Raw genomic sequence first — 18,946 nt, 5'->3', positions numbered from 1 at the left:
TTGCGCTCATTCTAAGAGACAGATAATGAGAACTCTGTTTTTTTTCACAGAGCTAACAGATGACAGGGATGGTGACTGTTCAGCCGAGAATCTGATGACACAAAACCGAGCAGCATCGCAAGTACTGGCAACACATAAAAGGCAATGACTAATTACTAATTGTTCATTAAAATCTGTGTTTTTCACAAGCATCTAAACAACCAAACCTAGGAAACACTGAGTAATGCCTGCACACAGATGCAAATCGAAAGAACAATTTGCTTTACTGACGAGCTTAACAACAGAAATAAACACCAGAGAAGAAGACAAACAGTAAAATGCGGCCTCACCTTGTACTCTCTAATTATGCCGCTCTGAATATTATGAGGCGGCGGCTCCCAGGACACGCTGATACTGGTGCTGTTGGTGAGCTGCACCACTGATACAGCCTGTGGAGGGGCACACAAAACTGCAAACAGAGATAAGAAAAAATGAGATGTTACTATAGTTATTAATACATACCAGAGCTGTGATAAGACTGTGTTTACAGGTCCATAATTCCTGCACAATTTCCTGCAAATAACAGATATAATTTATAGAAACTAGAAAAACCTGAAAGAAAATAATCCTTAATTACTTATTTATAAGCATTCTATATAAGAAAATTAAACAGTGTCTTTATTTTTCAAAATTAGGAGGTTATTTCAGATTTTTTGCTAAATTAATTAGAACTCATTCATTCCTTTGTTGTCTGATAATCTAACTCCACTGGAAAAATACTGTTTTTAAAGGATTTCTTTGCCTCATCTAAAGCACTTTAAACTGTGTAACTAATAAATCCCTCCACATTGATAAATGTGACTAAATATTATAAATAAAAAATAGTTCATAATAAATGAAAGAGCTTTAATCAGTTTTGGAAGGAAACATGTTATTTTACTTTCTTGGCAGCAGTCCTTCACCTTGCTCAACAAAAGCTGGACACAAGCGGCTTGATCTAGAGATTATGGTTAAAATCATACCTCTAAAGCTCCTAAACTAACATAATACTAACCACTTTTTATTAAACCTCTATCTATGAGTTTTTGAGTCCAGGCTAACTATTGTTATTTCCAGTTTCTATGCAAAGCTAAGCTGCTGGCTGTTGCTTCACATCGACTACAAAGAAACAAAACAGGATTTAACTGGTATCTCAAATTTGTTTAAACACATATGCTACTGTCCGGAAGCCATGAGCCATTCCTAATTTTTTCAACATTTTTGCTGGGAAAATGAAAAACAGGTGCAGCAACTGAGTAAAATATAAGACAGAAACAGAGTTTGTAAAATTGTATCAAGCCTGAAAGTCAACATTTGGAATGAAGACCTTTATTCTTCAACACAGCCTGAACTCTGTTAGGCAAGATTTCTTTTAATTTCATTAAGTAGTCTTCTGATTTAATTTCCACACGATATTGATATGTAGATCAAAATCTGATGGTACTTCCATCCATGTTCATAATTCCATCAATTTTGACAAGATTCCCAACATCACTGGCTGAAATGCAGCCCCAAGTAATGACAGAGCCTCTACAGATTTCTGTCCACATTAACCTCTTTCCTGACATCCTCTGTATAAACCGATGATTTGAACAAAAAAAAAAAAAAGTAAATTTGGATTCTTTGCTCCATAAGACGTCTCCGCTGGTTTTCAGTTCTTGTGTAATTTGGCACAGCTCAGCCTTTTCTCATTTTTTCTCTTCCTTAAAAATGGCATTTTGACAGCCAACCTTCCACTGAGACCATTTGGGACGAGGCTTCAGCGATCAACTGAAGGTTGAGATGCATTTTCTGGGTCCTATGTCAGGTCTGGATATTTTTTTCAGTCTCATAAGGACATAGCTTTCAGATACTCTCCCTCTGATGTAGATCTGTATAGGTTTTTGCAACAGGCCGCTAATAACCAAGTGCATGAAAATACAGTAAAAAATTGGTTCTTTCCAAAGTTATGGCTCATTCTTTGAGTTCAGTGCCTTTTTTATGCTTGAATGAGTCAATGAATAAGTGGCTTAATAAGCTCTGAACATGCTCAGGTACAAGGACTGGACTGAGTTAGAAAGCAGCTAATGTCCAAAGAAAAACTGTGAAAGACCTTGAGAAAGGATTATTAGTCAAGACCACTTAGAAAAAGTACAATAGAGTTTGGCTGCTGTGCAAACATAAAGAACTGTGGGGTGTCTTAAGACTTTTGCACAGTACTGTACTTGCTTACTACTAGTTAGCATTACTTGCTACTGATTAGGTTATTAATACACATTCCTTACCCTCCTCCGAGGTACGCAGGAGAACCATGAGGCTGTCATGCCCTTGTAACTCATTGAAGTAAGGCCGGATCTTGACCTCATACTCGGTACCACTGTGCAGATCTGCTAAGATGGTACTGTAGTCAGATGTGGCCTCCACATCTTGGACCAGCCAGGAGCTGCCAATCGTTCGATAAAATATACGGTAACCCTGAACGTACCGTGACTGACGGGCAACCTAAAGAAGGTGGAAGACAAAAAGCACAAAAACATGGTCTCACATTTAAATCAGTTATCAAAAGCAGGGAAGCGTAACCAGCTGTTTCTCTACACGTTGATCTATTGGCGTCATATAATGCTGAGCAGAGTTTCTGAAGCTAATGTTTGGAGATTAGCCTGTCCTCCACACATTACAAGCTGACTTTGAAACCCATCAGTATTAATCTCACACTCCAAGAAATCTTGGCGCTCGTAGGAGACAGAACCATCGGCTTCTGCAGGTAGACAGACACCTCTCCCAGCTCTCTCTGCACCTGTCTGTGGTCCACTCCCTGTTCAGTCGGACTCCCATCTAAGACAGCAAAGAAATCTAATCAGTCCAGCCTGGCAACATGAAAACAAAACAGCTGAATAGCAGAAATTCAGCAAAAGCAGGGAACAACTTTTTGATGAAATTCAACATTGCTCCCGGCAGAAGAGCATCACACTGAGAAAGCAATTAGTTTTGAGACTGCACATGCAAAGCAAGTTTTATTTTTCCAAAGCATGTAGCACATTATCTCTGCCTCAGCTCTACATCCAGTATCTAAAATATACTGCCTCATGGAAACTGAAACCAAGACTGAACTGTGAAGAATCTAATGAAAACCATTACATCAAAAAAGGATTTTTTTTGTCTTTCATCTTATGTAACTCACCCTGTGTCCTGACAGGCTCGGAGATCGGACTGGGGTCGCTGAGGCCGTACGAGTTGACTGCTCTGACGATAAAGAGATAAACGGTGTTGGGGAAGAGTCCGACAACAGTGTGCCTCTCCTGCTTCACATGGTCCGCTACGGTCTGCCAGGTCCTGCCCACTGATTGGCTGCAAGACGGATAACGTCAAAGAAAACGACTATCTTAAAATTGAATTTCTTGTGATGAAGATCTGACTGTCAGAGTGAACGACTGAGATCAAAACAAGAGTGTGTGAACATGACTTAAAGGGTAGGTCAAGTCTTTATCGGGAGCGTGTTTGCTGCCTGAAAGAGTTCGGATAACTGCATGTAAAGTTGGCGCGAGGACTACAATAAACAGCTTCAAGAGATGCTTCTTTTCTCTCTCGTTATCTGTCGTGTTACCATGAGATAACAAGGTAATAGGCTTGATCACAGCTCTTCTGCTCATGCCCTAATTGCACAGACAGATGAAAGTAGAGCAGCCAGGAGAGATGTCAGGAGAGATCTGAATTTTGCATACTTAGGAAATATGGCAACTGCAGTTACGGTAGTCACCCTCATTAAGGGGTAAATACATTTTTTAATCTTGCGAGCATAAGAAAATGAAGTGTGATATCTCAAAGCAAGAATAGAAATAACCCGGAGAAAGAAAGCTATAAATATGAGCCATAGCTGTTTTTTTCTCTTCTTAATTAAATGGTAAATTATTTTGTCAGAAGAAAAAAAATAACAAAAATGCAAAAAAAAAAAGTTAAATCTCTTTTAAGCAGTTTCATATCTATTTTTTTTAGATATACTTTAGATACACTTATTTTATTAAGTACACCTATTCTTAAAAATATCCAATTAGCCAATCACAAAGCAGTAAGTAAAAGCTGTTCTGCATGGAGATAAGGTCGAGATGATGTGCTAAGGTTCAAGCCAAACAAGAGAATGAGGAAGAAAGGTGATATAAGTGACCTTAAATATCGTATGCTTGTTGGTGCCAGACGAGCTGGGATTACTATTGTTTTTCAGGGAATGGTCTGAAGAAGATAAAATATCTAGTAAGCGGCAGTTCTCTACGCGAAAATATCTTGCTGATGTCAGAGATCACAGGATAACAGCCAGGGTGCCAACACTAACTCAAATAAACACTTGTTACAACCATGCAGAAGTGCCTCTCTGAACATCGAAGCAGATTAGCTGCAGCAGCAGAAGACCACAGCAGGTTCCACTACTGCTAAAAAACAGGAAATTAAAGTGGACAAAATGAGTAGATAAGTGTTGTCTGGGGCTCAGTTTCTCCTGCAACATTTGGATGGTAGAGACAGAATTTTACATAAACATCATGACAGGACTGATCATCCTGCCTTGTACTGTATCAATGGTTCAGGCTGCTGCTGGTGGCCCCTTAGTACCAACTGAACATTGTTTAAACACCACAGCCTGCCTGAGTACTGTCACTACCCAACAGGAGATTTATTCCGCAGTGACTGTGTGACGCTATCATGTCAATAAGGACCAAAATCTCAGAGGAATGTTCCCAGCACCGTGTTCAATCTCTGCCATGAAGAATTAAGGCAGTTCTGAAGGCAACATGGGATCTTAAGTGCATTTCTTTACAGTGCTGCAGTGGTTAGCACTGATGGCTCACAGCAAAGCGGTTCTGTGTTTGAATCTGTGTGGTTTTCATGTGCTTGCCTACTCCAGCTTCCTCCCACAGTAAAATAACACACGTGTTAGGTTAATCGGTGAATAAAACTTGGCTGCAAGTATGGCTGTGAAGGGTTGTCTGTGTCTGTATTTTAATCCTATGATAGACTACCCAGGGAGTACCCCGACTATCACCCAATGACAGCTGGGATAGGCTCCAACCCCCCTCCCTCTGTGATATTTAAAATGGAAAACAGTGAATAATTTCTTCTAATCTCCTAAAAAGAAAACTAAAATAGAAAACTGACACCACAGTCTTAATGCAAATCAGTGCTAATCTTCTTCTGGCTGCAGCCCCATATTAAATGAACAGATATCAATCTTCTCGCTTGACGCTCAGCAGGCACGTGAACAAGAAATGTTTCAGCAGCCTCTGTTGAATGAGCAAACAAATTAAAGAAATCACCAGTCGCTTCTTGGATTCACGAGTTTCTGTTCATTGGAAGAAAAAAAAAACCCTCATAGCTGCTTCTCTCAGCTTGCTAACAAAGTTTTATTCCGTCTTTAATTGCAGCAGGTTATAATGATGACTACTGAATGAGCCCGGCGAGGATACAACAGCTTTATGCTGTGCAGGTACGGGCACTATCAAGCAGCATGAGTGCAGTTTAACATTTTCCTCAACTCCATGGAGGAGGAAATGGCGAGGCAATTACATCAAGCAGGTCACAGCTTTTTCTCCTTTCTTCTGTGGCTTTTTTCTCAACAAATGTTCTCCAGAGAAACAGTTTTGCCATTTCTTTTTTTTTTTAACCTTTTTTTGTGGTTTTGTTTTCAGTGAAAAAGGAAAATGTAACTGCTACATTTATGTAGTAAATACTCCATCTAGACTGCCTCCCTTTTAAAATCAAAAACATAACTCTTGCTATGTTTGGTATAAAAAGGCATACTGCAATCATAAAAGTGTTTCTTTCTTTGTTCCTTCTGATCCACAAAAACAAACAACTCATTGGAGTTGGAGCGTGTAGCACTGAATGGATTTTTATCAGCTCTGTGTGCAAGTGTGCCAGACTGAGCTTTCTGCCTGCACAGAAAGAAATATATGCGTGCTCGTGTGCGTGCATGTTTGTGTCTATACACTTTTTCTGTACCCCCCGTCCTGTTTCTATAATGAGTGAACTTCCAGCTCGGCTCACATCCCCTCCTGCCATTGCCCCAGGACAGGACAGAGCTGCCAAGCTGACCACTGCAGTAATTGTCTCCTCTTTCACTCTCCCTGTCTCGCTCAGGACTCTAGTTGGTTGTTAGGGCTGCTATGGCTCTCCTCGGAAAAGCCGCGGCTAAACACTGATGTGGTGGGTTTCACTTTGCAACATGTGGTAACAGAAGTGTCTCTCCCTCAGGCAGAGATGAGTCATTTCCAAAGTCTAATGAGTCTAAATGAAGAAGACTTCATTATCTGGGAAGAGTCAGTCAGACAGTGAGACCTTTATCAAGGGTGGAAAGTTAAGTCGAGGCTGCCTGTTTAACTTTAAGTCAGGAAGACAGTATATTACGGTAATAAATAAATTAAGTAGATAAAATTCAAAAACCAAAATAATATGTGTTCTACTGCAGCTCCTTTCAGTTTGTCCTTGTTTGTGGGTCTCTCTGCCATTGAAGAGTTTTCCATTTCTCCATTTGAATTTGCCTGAATCTGAGCACAGAGTATAGCCCTGTGTCCATCACCTGTATTCATCCTGCTACTTTGGTCAGCAGTCACATAATCAATAAACATCAGTGATCCAGTTTCACTGTTAGCCATACACGCCCATGACATTGCCTCCACTATGTTTGACAGGTGATGTCACGTCGGATCGTGACCTGTTCTCTCTTTTGCAATTTTTTTCTTTTCCCCTCATTCTGGTTCATTTGAATTTCTTAGAAAGGTTTGTAGTCTTTTTAAATATTCAGTCTAACCTCTGGCTTGAACCTTGTTGTAAACTTTGTATTTCCATTCATGAGGGCGTCTTTTGGTTGTCAGCAATGATAAAGCTACCACATCGAAAGTGTTTGTAATTTGTTTTTGTTTTTTCTTAACCATGGAAATAATTCTGTCATCACTCATTTTAGCTGTCTTTAGTGATTTGTGACAGATGGATAGCAGCAAGTGTAAAAGGGAAGGTTAACAAGATGGTAATAAGACCGTCTATGATGTATGATTTGGAGACAGGAGGCCAAGCTGGAGGTGGCATAGTTGATTTTTCTTAGGCGTGACTGGGATGACAAGTGAGTACATCAGAGGGACAGCTCGGCTCACCTCAGCGGTTGGAAGACAAAGTTAGAGGGGCAATGCTCAGATGGTTTGGACATGTGCAGAGGGGAATAATGGATATATTTGACAAAGGATGTTGCATATGGAGCTATCATGCAGGAGGAAGAGGAAGACCACAAAGAAGAGTTATGCATGCAGTAAAACGGACATGCAGAGCGCTGTTGGGGACAGGGAGGGAGATTATCTGCTGTGACAACCTCGAAAGGAAGCAGCCGTAAGAAAAAGAAGTGGATTTGGGCACTCCAAAAGTTTTTGCTGTCTCTAATTGGTTTATTTTGGGTGGGTGGGGGTGGGGTTCCATCCAGTAATAGCCTTAACTTGCACTAAAATCTCTTCAGGCCTCATAATCAAAATTACAGCCAAATGTAGAAAATACAAATATAATTACACTTTTAATGAACTTCACATGACTTCATTTGCCACGAAGTAACAAGGGAACAGGCCTCACTTTGCCACGAAACTGCTCGTCAGTGCAGTTAATCGTGTGCCTCTGAAAATTGGGGACTCTATATATGAAAATGTCTGTAACTACTAAACAGTTTTTGTGAAACCTTTTGAATTAAAGCTGAAAGTCTGTATTTCTACCACTATAATCCATTATAGTGGAGTGCAGAGGCAAAGCTACCAGTATAAGGATTTAGAGCTTTAAAACACATTTCACCAGTTACACTTGTTAAAGCGTCTGGTAGCACCAGTAGTTTTTCATGGTCTTTCTTCATCTTCTATTAATGACATTCTGACTCAATATAGACCTGACCTCAGCAAGTCAACATGTGACCATTACTGGACAAAAAACCCCAACATCATCAAAAAGCATAAAAACCTTTCAGCAGTTTTTTTTTTTTTCAAAGAGGACTGAGTGTGAAAAAGATTTCTGCCTTTCCTCTGATTTGAGGTTTTAGAAAATCTAACCCATGATGAGAGACTTTGGTCAGTCATGTTTCTTTTCAGACCAGATTTAGTGAAGGGTACAAATAGAGACAATGTCTGTGAGACAAGAAGAAGAAGATCTGAGAGTGGAAATGGTTAAGCAGAGGAAATTCACCATTATTAAGGGTTTAAATCTATGTACAGCAAAGCAAAAAGTTATTAATAAGCTTTACTACTATAACACATTTTTAAAAAGCTTTGTCGTGTTTTACATTTGACCAGAGCTTTGTTTTTGCATTTAGTTTAATGTGGAGGGATTGATGGATGGATGGATGGATGGATGGATGGATAGTTAGCCTGTATTTGCTGTGATCTAGAAATTTCAGATAAACTGAGACAAGTCCACAAAAGACTGAAAAACTAAAGTATGCTCCTGTTTTGAAAACTCACCTGAAGGCTTCGATAATGTAGGAGGTGACAGCGGCCCCGCCTTCATGGGGATTGGACTGCCAGGTGAGGGTGACTGTGTTTTTGGTCACCTCTGTTATGACAGGCTTCTGTGGAGGTCCTGGAAGCTGGATGAACTCAGAAGCTCTGGACACTGAAGAACCTCCATCTTTCATTACAGAAACACACACACACAAAAATAACATAATTACATCATATCAGTGGGCTAAGTTTGATTAACATTTTATCTCAAACTGTACTTTGTCTTGTGGAAGCTACAGATTGTGCTCCTATGAAGAACACTGGCAGACTAAGTAGTTTCTTGGGAAAGGAGGTGTAGTTGAGGAGTGACAGAGTGTGAAGTGTAACAGACAGAGAGACTGTGGCGAGTTTCAGTCTAAGTACCTCTGACAGTCAAAATCCCACTCCAGCTCGACTCTCCTGTGGTGCTGGAAACCACGCACGTGTACATACCCGAGTCCGTGTCCTGTTAAACAGCAGTCAGCATTTGAGACAGACTTGAAAAAAAATAACACAATAAATGCCACAAACACTTTCACTTTTTCAGCAATTTCTGCTAATTTTCATTTTATGCTTCTACTCCACTAGACTTTTACGACATGTCAAAAAGCAGTTTCATACATAGAAGAAGTTATATAAGGCATGAGCTAGCCATAGCATCCACCACAGCAGTAGTGAAGTAAATCAAAAATAAAGAAGCTAAGCCTGCAAGCTAGTTCAGGCAGCTTGAGTTGCACAGCTTTTCATACATCACACACCAAACTCATCCTCCCTTATTGGTTTGTTTAAGCTGTAAATGTAGCGTGTCACTGCTGCTACCCCGCATCATTACCTGCTCTTTCAACCCCTTCACCACCCCAACATCCACCTGTAAGCTCCAAGGGTGATTCATACTCATCTCTGCCCTGTTGCTACATGTAAATACTGCAGGGAGCGAGAAGCTTGCAGACAGCACGCTCTAACTGTTGCTACGGGCCTGCTGTGATTTTGACCTTGGCGCTGTGTCTTGTTCTTTCTTCAGTAGTAGATGCCACCCACTTTCGTGCAACTGACTCTACTCAGCTATTGAGCCAAAGTACTTAAGACCAGAGAGAAGAGAGCTCCAGTGCTAGAGAGGCTTTTTTGGTTTTGAAGCTCGTGAGCTGTTTGTGTTGTTGGTCATTAACCTTTTTAATTTGTGCTTTTGTTTAGTGACTCCTGGGCTTTGCTATGTTTCTCTTCTTTTGAGTTGGATAGCAGCTCGTCCATCTCTGTCTGTTTAATTATTAATCAAAAGCTTTACTTTCATATTTTGCCTTCATCTCTCTTTCATCAACACTTTTTTTGTAACTTTACCTTTTTAGGGGAATGTAACATTATAATGAAGCTTATGTGTGAGTAATATCAGTAATCACTCATCTGCCTGCTTTCCTGGGTCTATTACATCACTTCCTCTTCCCCACAGTGTCAAATTCAGTGCCAGCATCGCTATAGTCCATCTAGTCCAATCATTTTCTTGCATGTCTCTTAAGAGCCAATCATGTCTCTGTCAGCGTACTTTAAATCTCAGCGATCTTCTGTCACTCTGCCTTTCAGGCCCTTGCAGCCCACCTCCTCCTCCCCCATCTCTACCTCACCCTGGTCACTCAGCGCCCCATCCACGCCTCCATCTTCATCTTCACCCTCAGCTATACTCTAGTGGAGTCCTATCATAATTCCTATCATTGTTCGGATAAACCATCCTGCTGTGATGGTTTATCAGAGTCTAATCGCCACACAGCTTGTTAATCAAATTCTGTATCTTAATAAATCATGTTCATTTTTTTCCAAGTGACCTCTCTTTATCTAACTCATCACAGCTTAAAAGGAAAGACTTAAACAGTTTTAACTTTGATGCGATTTCGAATCTAATTTACCAAATTTGAGCCAACAAAGTCAAAAATTAATCAAAAGTAACATTCAGCCACTATAAATATAGTTTTTCTTTTCATGAATAAAATGAATAAATGTAATTTTGCATTTTAATCAATAAATAGCAATGTGCTTTCCTATAATTTTCTCCTTTTTGAAAAAACCCCCCAAATAATTAGATTATTATGGTAATTATATTTTAGCAAAATGTCATTTTGTATGTTCTGGCAGACTAACTATTACAGAAACATAAAAAGAATGATTTTGATGGCATATACCTTACACTGAATTTGCTAAACATTTTATGTCAGTAACAATCTCTCACTTGAGAAAGCATTAGTTCTTAATAGCTAATAAATCGAGAGTTTAAACAACTTTAGTTAATGTGTTGCTGTGTCTCTCTTTGGGGCCGCATCAAGACGAGCATCTGGCGGGAAAATCTGCCAAATCAAACATGCAGAATTACCCGCTGTGGCGACCCCTTACAAATGAGGGAGCAGCTGAAAGTAGCTTTAGCTTTAATTAGAACAACTTTAGCAATTAATAGTTTTGCATCACAACAAAATGATCATAAATAATGGCTACAGTGATCGTTATTGGTGTAATAGTGTTTATTTGCTTATGTGATGAAAATAGCAGTGATTAATTATATATTGCTTGTGCATTGGCTCAGTGCAGTAGCGCTTTATGCATCTGCCAACCAAGTTAAAGATCTGTGATCAGATTTTGGGCGGAGACACAAATCCTTGTGGGGAAGGGCATCTGTCATTAGAATCCGCCAAATCAAACATGCTGAGCTACCTGCTGTGATGACCCCTTGTGAATAAGGGAGCAGCCAAAAGAAGCATTATATGCTGTGTTGTGTCCGACATCAACTATTAAAAGACTGTGATTAAATTCTGATGACATCAGAATAACAAGATATCTTATGTAGGATGTATTTATTTAGGATTAATAGATGTTAGCAAGAGTTTTTACTGAGCAGTGTGATCACTGTAACTCCTACGATGTTAAATGCTGCCACATAGTCAAAACCGCTGCAGTCTTTTTTCTTCTTTGGCTTCAGTCCTGCGATACAAGCAGAGAGCTTTTAACACAAACAGTTCCTAAGTCTGATCAAGAGGATGGTGCCTAAATCTGACCAAACAGCGAACAAAAACCAAAGTGATTGAAAGCTAAACTAAAGAATGAGCGAAAACCGCAGAAACCACGGTCTCCGGGACTTCCTGGGTGACCCCAACTGCCCACTTATATGCTCTTTCAGTTGATGCAATAATTTATTGCAAATGATAGTTGCCTGACTGAAATTTCATAATGATGTCCATTCGATGCTCTGTGAAGAGCAGTTTTATAATTATACACAGAATATTAATGTCCTTGAGAGGGCTGCTTCATTTAAACCCAGATAATTATTCTTTCATTGTTAATGCTGTATTTCTCACATAATGTGCTGTTTTTCTGCGAGGTGAGCTGACCCTCCGCTGGAAATCATTACAGCAATTGTGCTAGAGTCTAATTAGTACCAAAATATAAATGCAGATCTTTCTATCAGTTGTTTTGGACATTTTTGTGAGGAAACTATTAAGTGTCTCACTTCAGCCTGCAAAAGCATTTAAATAAGAAGCGAGCAGTAAACAACTCATACGTGTCGTTATATTAGCGATGACATTATAAACGCATACAACACGCTTCTCTGTGATGTCTGCAACCATCGGTTACGTAGCACATCAACGCTTATTTGGAGGTGTCTGCCATTTGGTGCATTTTCACTGACAACGAGTGCGAGATGCTGATGAGAGCAGTGAGACGCAACCAGCACAGTTAACACAGTGAAAGACACCCAAAAAAAAGATTATCTTCAGAGTTGAGTGCAGCTGCAGAATAAGGTGATAATTTTAATAAATTTCAGCTCCGTCACAAGAGCCAGCCTTTCTCACAGCACGCACAGACATTTGAATTATTGTTAAGATAAAAATACGATAATGCCGCTGACAAATTTTTTTTTGACACTGTAATTTTTATTGATAGTTTTGTCACAGTTTAAACATAGACATGTTTTGCATTACAGGAGAAATAACCATGCAAGCACACAGTCAAAACAAAACAGAACTAAAGCGAACAAAAGGTGTGGGTGCCAATTCTAATCAACTACCGTATGCATGCCTGCCTTTGCTCAGCAGCATACATACTCCAGCTTATATATGTACTTTTATACAGGCATGCATCAATAGATATACAGAGTCATAGACCTTAAATGTTTTGTTCGTTCATTAATTTTCCTTGGTGCCATACAATGTCCACTTCTCCCACTTAGCAACGAAAATATCTTCCTTTAATCTGAGAATGTAAGTCATTTTTTCCATTGCATAGATTTCTCCAACAATATTTAACCAGTCTTTTGATGAAGGCGGATCCAGTTTGTACCAGTTTCTTGTTATAGCTTTCTTTGCAGCTATCAATAGGATTTTTGTCAAATACAAGTCGTCGTACAGAACATACTCTCTAATATTCCCAAGATATACAGTTTTAAAATTGTGTGGTAATTGGTAGCCCAAGATATTGCCTATTACAAGACTCACGTTCTTCCAAAAATTATGCAGTTTCAGGCACTCCCAAAACACGTGCGTATGATGTGCTTCCATGTTACCACATCTTCTCCAGCATGGCAAACTGTCTTGAGTCTGTTTACTTTTGATTTTTGGTGTAATAAAGAATCGAGTAAGGTGTTTCCACCCAAATTCTCTCCAGCATCTTGAGTTAGTCGTTGTGTTCTGGGTTTCACACATATCTAACCATTCCTCAGTTGAGATATCAGTTTTTATTTCCTGCTCCCATTTCTTTTTTATGTATTCAGTTGATGTTGCCGTGTTCTCTCTTAGATTTTTATATAGTACAGAAATCTCCTTGAATTGGAGGCCCCTGTATGATTTAATTATACAATTCAGGATGCCATAAGACGTACGCGAACTTCGTATTTCCTTTGAAAAGTAGTCTCTGAGTTGCAGGTACCGGTAAAAATCGGTTTTCTCTAGACTATACCGATCTTTTAAATCTTGGAAACTCATCAAATGGCCATCTTTCATTACTGTACAAATCGCTGTTATTCCTTTTTGTTCCCACTTCCTGAATCCTGGGTCGTGAGCACTTAGTATATCACCAACAACATAGGCAGCCCAGTTTAACATCTTAACCTCCCTTTCCAACTTACTTTGTTTAACTAGGCCAAACCATATCTCTAGAGTGTGGGATGTTATAGGATCAAGGAAATGCTGTAAGGTTTTCTTAAGTTGCTCATTTCCAAGAAAAGTCTGGACTGGGACATCCCGTACTTTTATTTCAATATCTTTCCATTTAGCATTAAAGTTCTGATCACACCACTTTATCGCCGGTCTGGTTTGGGCCGCATGATAGTAATCTTTTAGATTAGGGAGTCCCACACCACCTTGCTTCCTAGATAGTTGTAATGTTGTGTATTTTATTCTAGGCCTTTTACCATTCCATACAAATCTAGAGATGAGCCTATCCCAGTCCTTGAATTTTTCCACTGGGATCTTAACTGGCAGAGATTGGAAAAGGTACAATAACCGTGGGAGGACACTCATTTTTATTGTTGTGATTCTTGCACTAAAGTCTAGTGTAAGAGTTGACCATCGGTTTAGATCGTGTTTAATCTGAGTGGTCAGCCTATCATAATTTGTTTTAAAAAGGTCACTCAATTGTTTAGTCACAGTTACACCCAAGTATTTCATTTGTTTTGCAGTCCAGTTCAGTCTAAACTTATTTTTAACCTCTTCAGATGGCAAATAGTTGAAAGCCAGTATCTGAGTTTTGGTCACATTAATTTTGTACCCCGAATGTTCAGCAAAGATATTAATTACATTAAACATTGGAATTAAAGTTTGGTTTGGATTTTCTAGGTAGAGTATGATATCATCTGCAAATAAGCTGATGATGTGGTCTTCCCCTTTAATACTTATTCCTCTCACCTCCTCACTTTGTCGGATGGCCTGTGCCAGGGGTTCAATATATAGAGTGAAGAGAAGAGGTGAGAGGCAACAACCCTGACGGGTACCCCTCTCGAGAGAGATTTGCTCCGTTAGGCTGCCATTGATTCTAATTCGAGCTGTAGGAGATTGGTAAATAGATTTGATACACATCACAGCACCGTCATTAAAACCAAACCTTTCAAGCACGGCATATAGGAAGTTCCAATCTACACTGTCGAAAGCCTTCTCTGCATCCAGGCTTACTAGGGCCGCACTGCTCTTTTTTGTTTGTATCGAGTTAACTATTTGGAGGGTCCTTCTTATACCATCTTGAGTTCTACGTCCTGAGATAAAGCCAGTTTGGTCTTCATTAATTAAGTCTGTCATAATTGCTCCATATCGCTTAGCGATTATAGATGTGTATATTTTGTAGTCCACATTAAGAACCGATATGGGTCTGTAGTTGTTACAATATTCGGTGTCTTTTCCCTCTTTAGGGATTACTGAGATAATCGCCTCTCTCCATGAGGGAGGTGTTACACCCTCCGCAAGGGTATGATTGAATGATGATTGAAGCATTGGTATCAACTCCTCCTTAAAGTTCTTGTACCACTCTGAGGGGAACCCATCGGCCCCCGGTGATTTATTAGCTTTCAGACTGGAAATTGCTCTAGATATTTCTTCATGACTGATGGGGGCAGTCAGTTTGCTGTTTTGCTGCGTACCAATACGTGGTAAGTCTAGGAAGTTAAGAAAAGCAGTTTTCTTATCTTTATTTGAGGAACATGGTTGTTTATACAAGTTTTCGTAATATTTCTTAAATGTTTCTTCTATTGCTTCCTGGGTATACTGCAAGTTATTTGTAGATGGGTCTCTAATCTTGTGAATTGTATTAACAGCTTGCTGCTGTCTAAGACGCCGTGCTATCAGTCTAGCTTCCTTTGGGCCATTCTCATAATAATCCTGTTTCAAAAATCTAAGTTTTTTTTCCACTTCTTCAGTCAATATATTGTCAATTTCCTTTTTTAGTGTTTTAATTCTGTCTTGGAGCTGAACATTCCGAGTTGTTCGGTATAATATTTCTGTGTTTTTCAATTCCTCCACCTGGCTTAGGTACAGGGCCTTCCTCATTTGGTGTTGTTTTGAAGTTATAGCAATAAGCTTCCCTCTGAGCACAGCTTTGAATGCATCCCAAAACACCGTTGGGCTAATTTCTTCAGTGGAGTTTTCCTCTATGTATTGCTTTATATCTTTCTTGATTTGGTCTTTCGTTTCTTTATTATTCAGACAGCTCAGATTTAACCTCCAACAGGTATTTCTACGCCTACTATTTAGATTTAGCTTTAAATGAATGGCACAGTGATCAGCAATATCTGCCACTCCAATTGTGCATTCAGTTACTCTGTGTAGATCCCATCTGTTCATTAAGACATAGTCAATTCTTGAGTAAGTGTTGTGAGTCTTTGAGTAGTGTGTATACTCCTTATCCAGTGGGTGGTGTTCCCTCCATACATCTACCATTCCATGCTCCTTCATAAATGTATTAACCATTCTCGCCAGGCTGTTTTTGCTTCTATTTGTGCTTGTTGTATCAATTCTATGGTCGAATACCACATTAAAGTCTCCTGCACACAGCACAGTCCCTTCAGATTCTGACATGACTGTAGTAAGTAGAGTCTTCACATTTTGTTGGTTGCTCTCAGGGGGAATATAGAGATTGATTAGTGTCACCGCCTCCCCTTCTAGTTTACCTCTTACAATAATGTATCTCCCCTCACTGTCCCGAATTTCTTTAGAACATTCAAAATTAACTGAATTTTTAATAAGTATTGCTACCCCCCTTTTACGACTTTTCTTGCAAGTACTATAGTAAGAATTTCTGTACCCAAATTTCTTCAATTTATCATGCTCTTCCTGCGACAAATGTGTTTCCTGTAGATATATTACATTGGCATTAAGCTTTCTCATTTTGAGTATCACTTTGCTTCTTTTAATTGGGTTATTCATCCCATTGACATTCATTGACACCAGCGTTATATTCCTCATCTTTTCACTGTTAAGTTTTGCTTTATTTTTGGCTTATCACTATCATAGCATCCCACACTAACTCTAAGAACTTGGAACAAGATAACAAGAAACTTAAGAGAAACTGAAAATACGTATTTCTTACCCACAGCGTCCCTGTGGTTCGTGGGGTATATCCCTTTCAGATTAGGGGCCCCCGTGAGATCCAACATAGGTTCCTTAAGAAAAAAGAAAAAAAAAGAAAAGAAAACCTACCACTTTCCGGTCTACCTTGCCTTGAAAAGTAACAGAGTAATGAACCTTTAGTTTCAGAGTTCTACTGTTCAGTCATTTCCACCGGATTCAAATGTTTGTATCCTCACTTATAAGTTCTCGGTGTTAGATCGCTGCCATCCCAATGCATTTTGCAGTCGCTCCTCCAGCATCGTGCTTTCCCCGCTCCGCTGCGGCACCTCCACCTGTATTCCTCTCCTCCTTAGCTCCTCTGCCGCCGCCCGGCCACTGTCATATGTCCTGGCGCCGCTCTCCCAGTGGATCCTGATTCTGGTCAGAGGCGTCTGGAAGCGAATTCCTCTCTCTTTTAAGGCTTTCTTAATTCCAGCTTATTCCTTCCTCTTTTGAACCACGTCGGCAGCGTAGTCATGATCAAAGAAAAGCTGCTTATCCTGATGTACAACCTTTTTCTTCCACGCTGCCTTCAGCACCATCTCCTTGGTTGAGAACTGAAGAAAATTAACCACCACCGATCGCGGAGGTTTTTCTGGTCCGGGTTTTGGCACCAGAGCTCTGTGCGCCCGCTGAATATTTAGAGCAGAATCCGGCGGGAGCGAAAGCTCAGCTCTCAACAAGTCCTCCACACACTGCAGCACAGAGTTTCCTTCAGAGCCCTCTTTTAGGCCAAAAATGCGAATGTTGTTCCGTCGGCTACGGCCTTCCAAGTCAGCCAGTTTCGTCTGAATATTCCGTTGTTGCTGAAGCGACTGGATTAGAGCGTCTTTTGCGGCCAAATTCCACCTTTCCATCTCTTCCAGTCTTTTCTCAGCTTCTTCGAGTCTGGTCTCATGGCTAGCTAGCTCGTTCGCAGTTTCTGCCAGCTTTGTATTAATGTCTTTCTTGAAGCTGTCGAATTCGTCCTTCATTTCTTGTGTGATGTCTTTCTTAAACGTGGCAAACTCGGTTTTAAACTCTGCTTTAAGTGAGTGAATTTCCTTAATGATGTCCTGGAAGTCTGCGTGAGGGTGGCTAGCTACATCTCCTTCCATCTGCTCGCCTTGCACGCTGTTCTCGGACATGTCTGCGTTGCCCCCTCTTACCAGCTCCACTTGTTTCACAAAATCCTTAATGTTTCCTTGTCTTTTTGACCTTCTTCCACCTTCCATGGCATTTATTACACGGTTTAGCGGTGGAAATATTCGAATTCTGGTTCTCTTTCGAGTTTTGACCGGGAGCTGCAGGTTTATGCTGCCATCTTCCTTACGTCCCCCTCATGTCAAGAAGCCCGCCGCTGACAAATTTAAAATGCTAGACCTGCTTGCAACTGTTGTTCAGCTTTAAGCTCCTACGCTTCAATAAATTATTCAAAAGGCATATTTAAAGGTTTGCTACAAAAAAGCAAAAACACGTTTTAAAAAATATTTAAAAAATGTAAAAATTGGCACTTATACCTTTAAGCTCCAGGTGAAACTGGACCCAATTAAGCAGCCATGTTTGTGCAATTAAATGCAAGCCACGCACACTCCATCCACATTAAGCAACTGTCACCGAGCGACACTACGCCCCACCCGACCTTCTTTTTATGTTATGAAGTGTACAGTATGTGCCCGCATGCTTCACTGATACGCTTGCTGTTCGCTCTGGCCGTGTCCTGGCTGAGAGCCAGTCTGCTGGAACTATCCTCAGACCGTATGAGATCATCCACCGCAGTGTTGACCTCTGGCTGACAGACCGCACAGCTTGTGGGCAGGTGAACTTCTTCAGATGACTCCAACTACAGCTAAAATATTGATGGTGGGTTGGGCAGCAGCAGGGTAAATATATTTAGTCCCTCACTCATCATCTCCGTGTCCCCATTTCCCCCCCCTTTGTCAACCCCTTGATGCCACACTAATGCATCTCTTCTGTTCCATTGAGCACATTGGCATGGCAGATTTCCCCTGCCTCAGCGGTGCACCGGACCAAACCTTAATGCTCCAAGTTAGCTGAGCACCACTGCTGAGAAAAAGGATGAAGGAGGACGTGAATAAGCACATTCCAGCCAGGAGATTTAATTAAAAGCCGGTTAGATGATGAATCATCTATCGCCAGTCAATTAATGTAAATGATGCTGCCTTTGCTCTGTCCTGCACAGGCTCGCTGACCTCCAGGTGGGGTTATAGCACAAAGGGGTTTCTGACTGCTCTTCCATCAAAGCAGAACACATTAGCATTTACAAACAAGCACCTTCATTAACATTACAATTACACACCGCATGAGCACATAATTACACTGGAGAGATACGCACCGCCTTAGAGAGATTGGTCTTTTTAACTCAGACTCACTTTAATTTTACAAACAGAAATG

The 18,946-nt window shown here is 40.3% G+C and overlaps 1 protein-coding gene across 3 annotated transcripts in view; it reads right to left on the bottom strand.

Annotated features, from left to right (window-relative positions):
• The window catches only part of LOC308401519 (roundabout homolog 2), a 79,191-nt gene that overhangs the window by 13,405 nt on the left and 46,840 nt on the right, over window positions 1-18,946 (bottom strand). For all 3 annotated transcript variants that reach the window (XM_080889773.1, XM_080889774.1, XM_080889775.1), the window contains 6 exons: window positions 8,871-8,952; window positions 8,469-8,634; window positions 3,179-3,345; window positions 2,711-2,832; window positions 2,283-2,499; window positions 330-448 (listed from right to left, as the gene is read on the bottom strand). In XM_080889773.1, the coding sequence (XP_080745899.1) occupies window positions 330-448; window positions 2,283-2,499; window positions 2,711-2,832; window positions 3,179-3,345; window positions 8,469-8,634; window positions 8,871-8,952 (873 nt within the window). The remainder of the gene's footprint in view (window positions 1-329; window positions 449-2,282; window positions 2,500-2,710; window positions 2,833-3,178; window positions 3,346-8,468; window positions 8,635-8,870; window positions 8,953-18,946) is intronic.

Source organism: Rhamphochromis sp. 'chilingali', assembly GCF_963969265.1.
Source record: "Rhamphochromis sp. 'chilingali' genome assembly, chromosome: 8".
In the NCBI taxonomy this organism is placed as follows: Eukaryota; Metazoa; Chordata; class Actinopteri; order Cichliformes; family Cichlidae; genus Rhamphochromis; species Rhamphochromis sp. 'chilingali'.
Note: the sequence above shows the minus strand (reverse complement) of the source record. Positions and strands in the feature narration are given on the sequence as shown.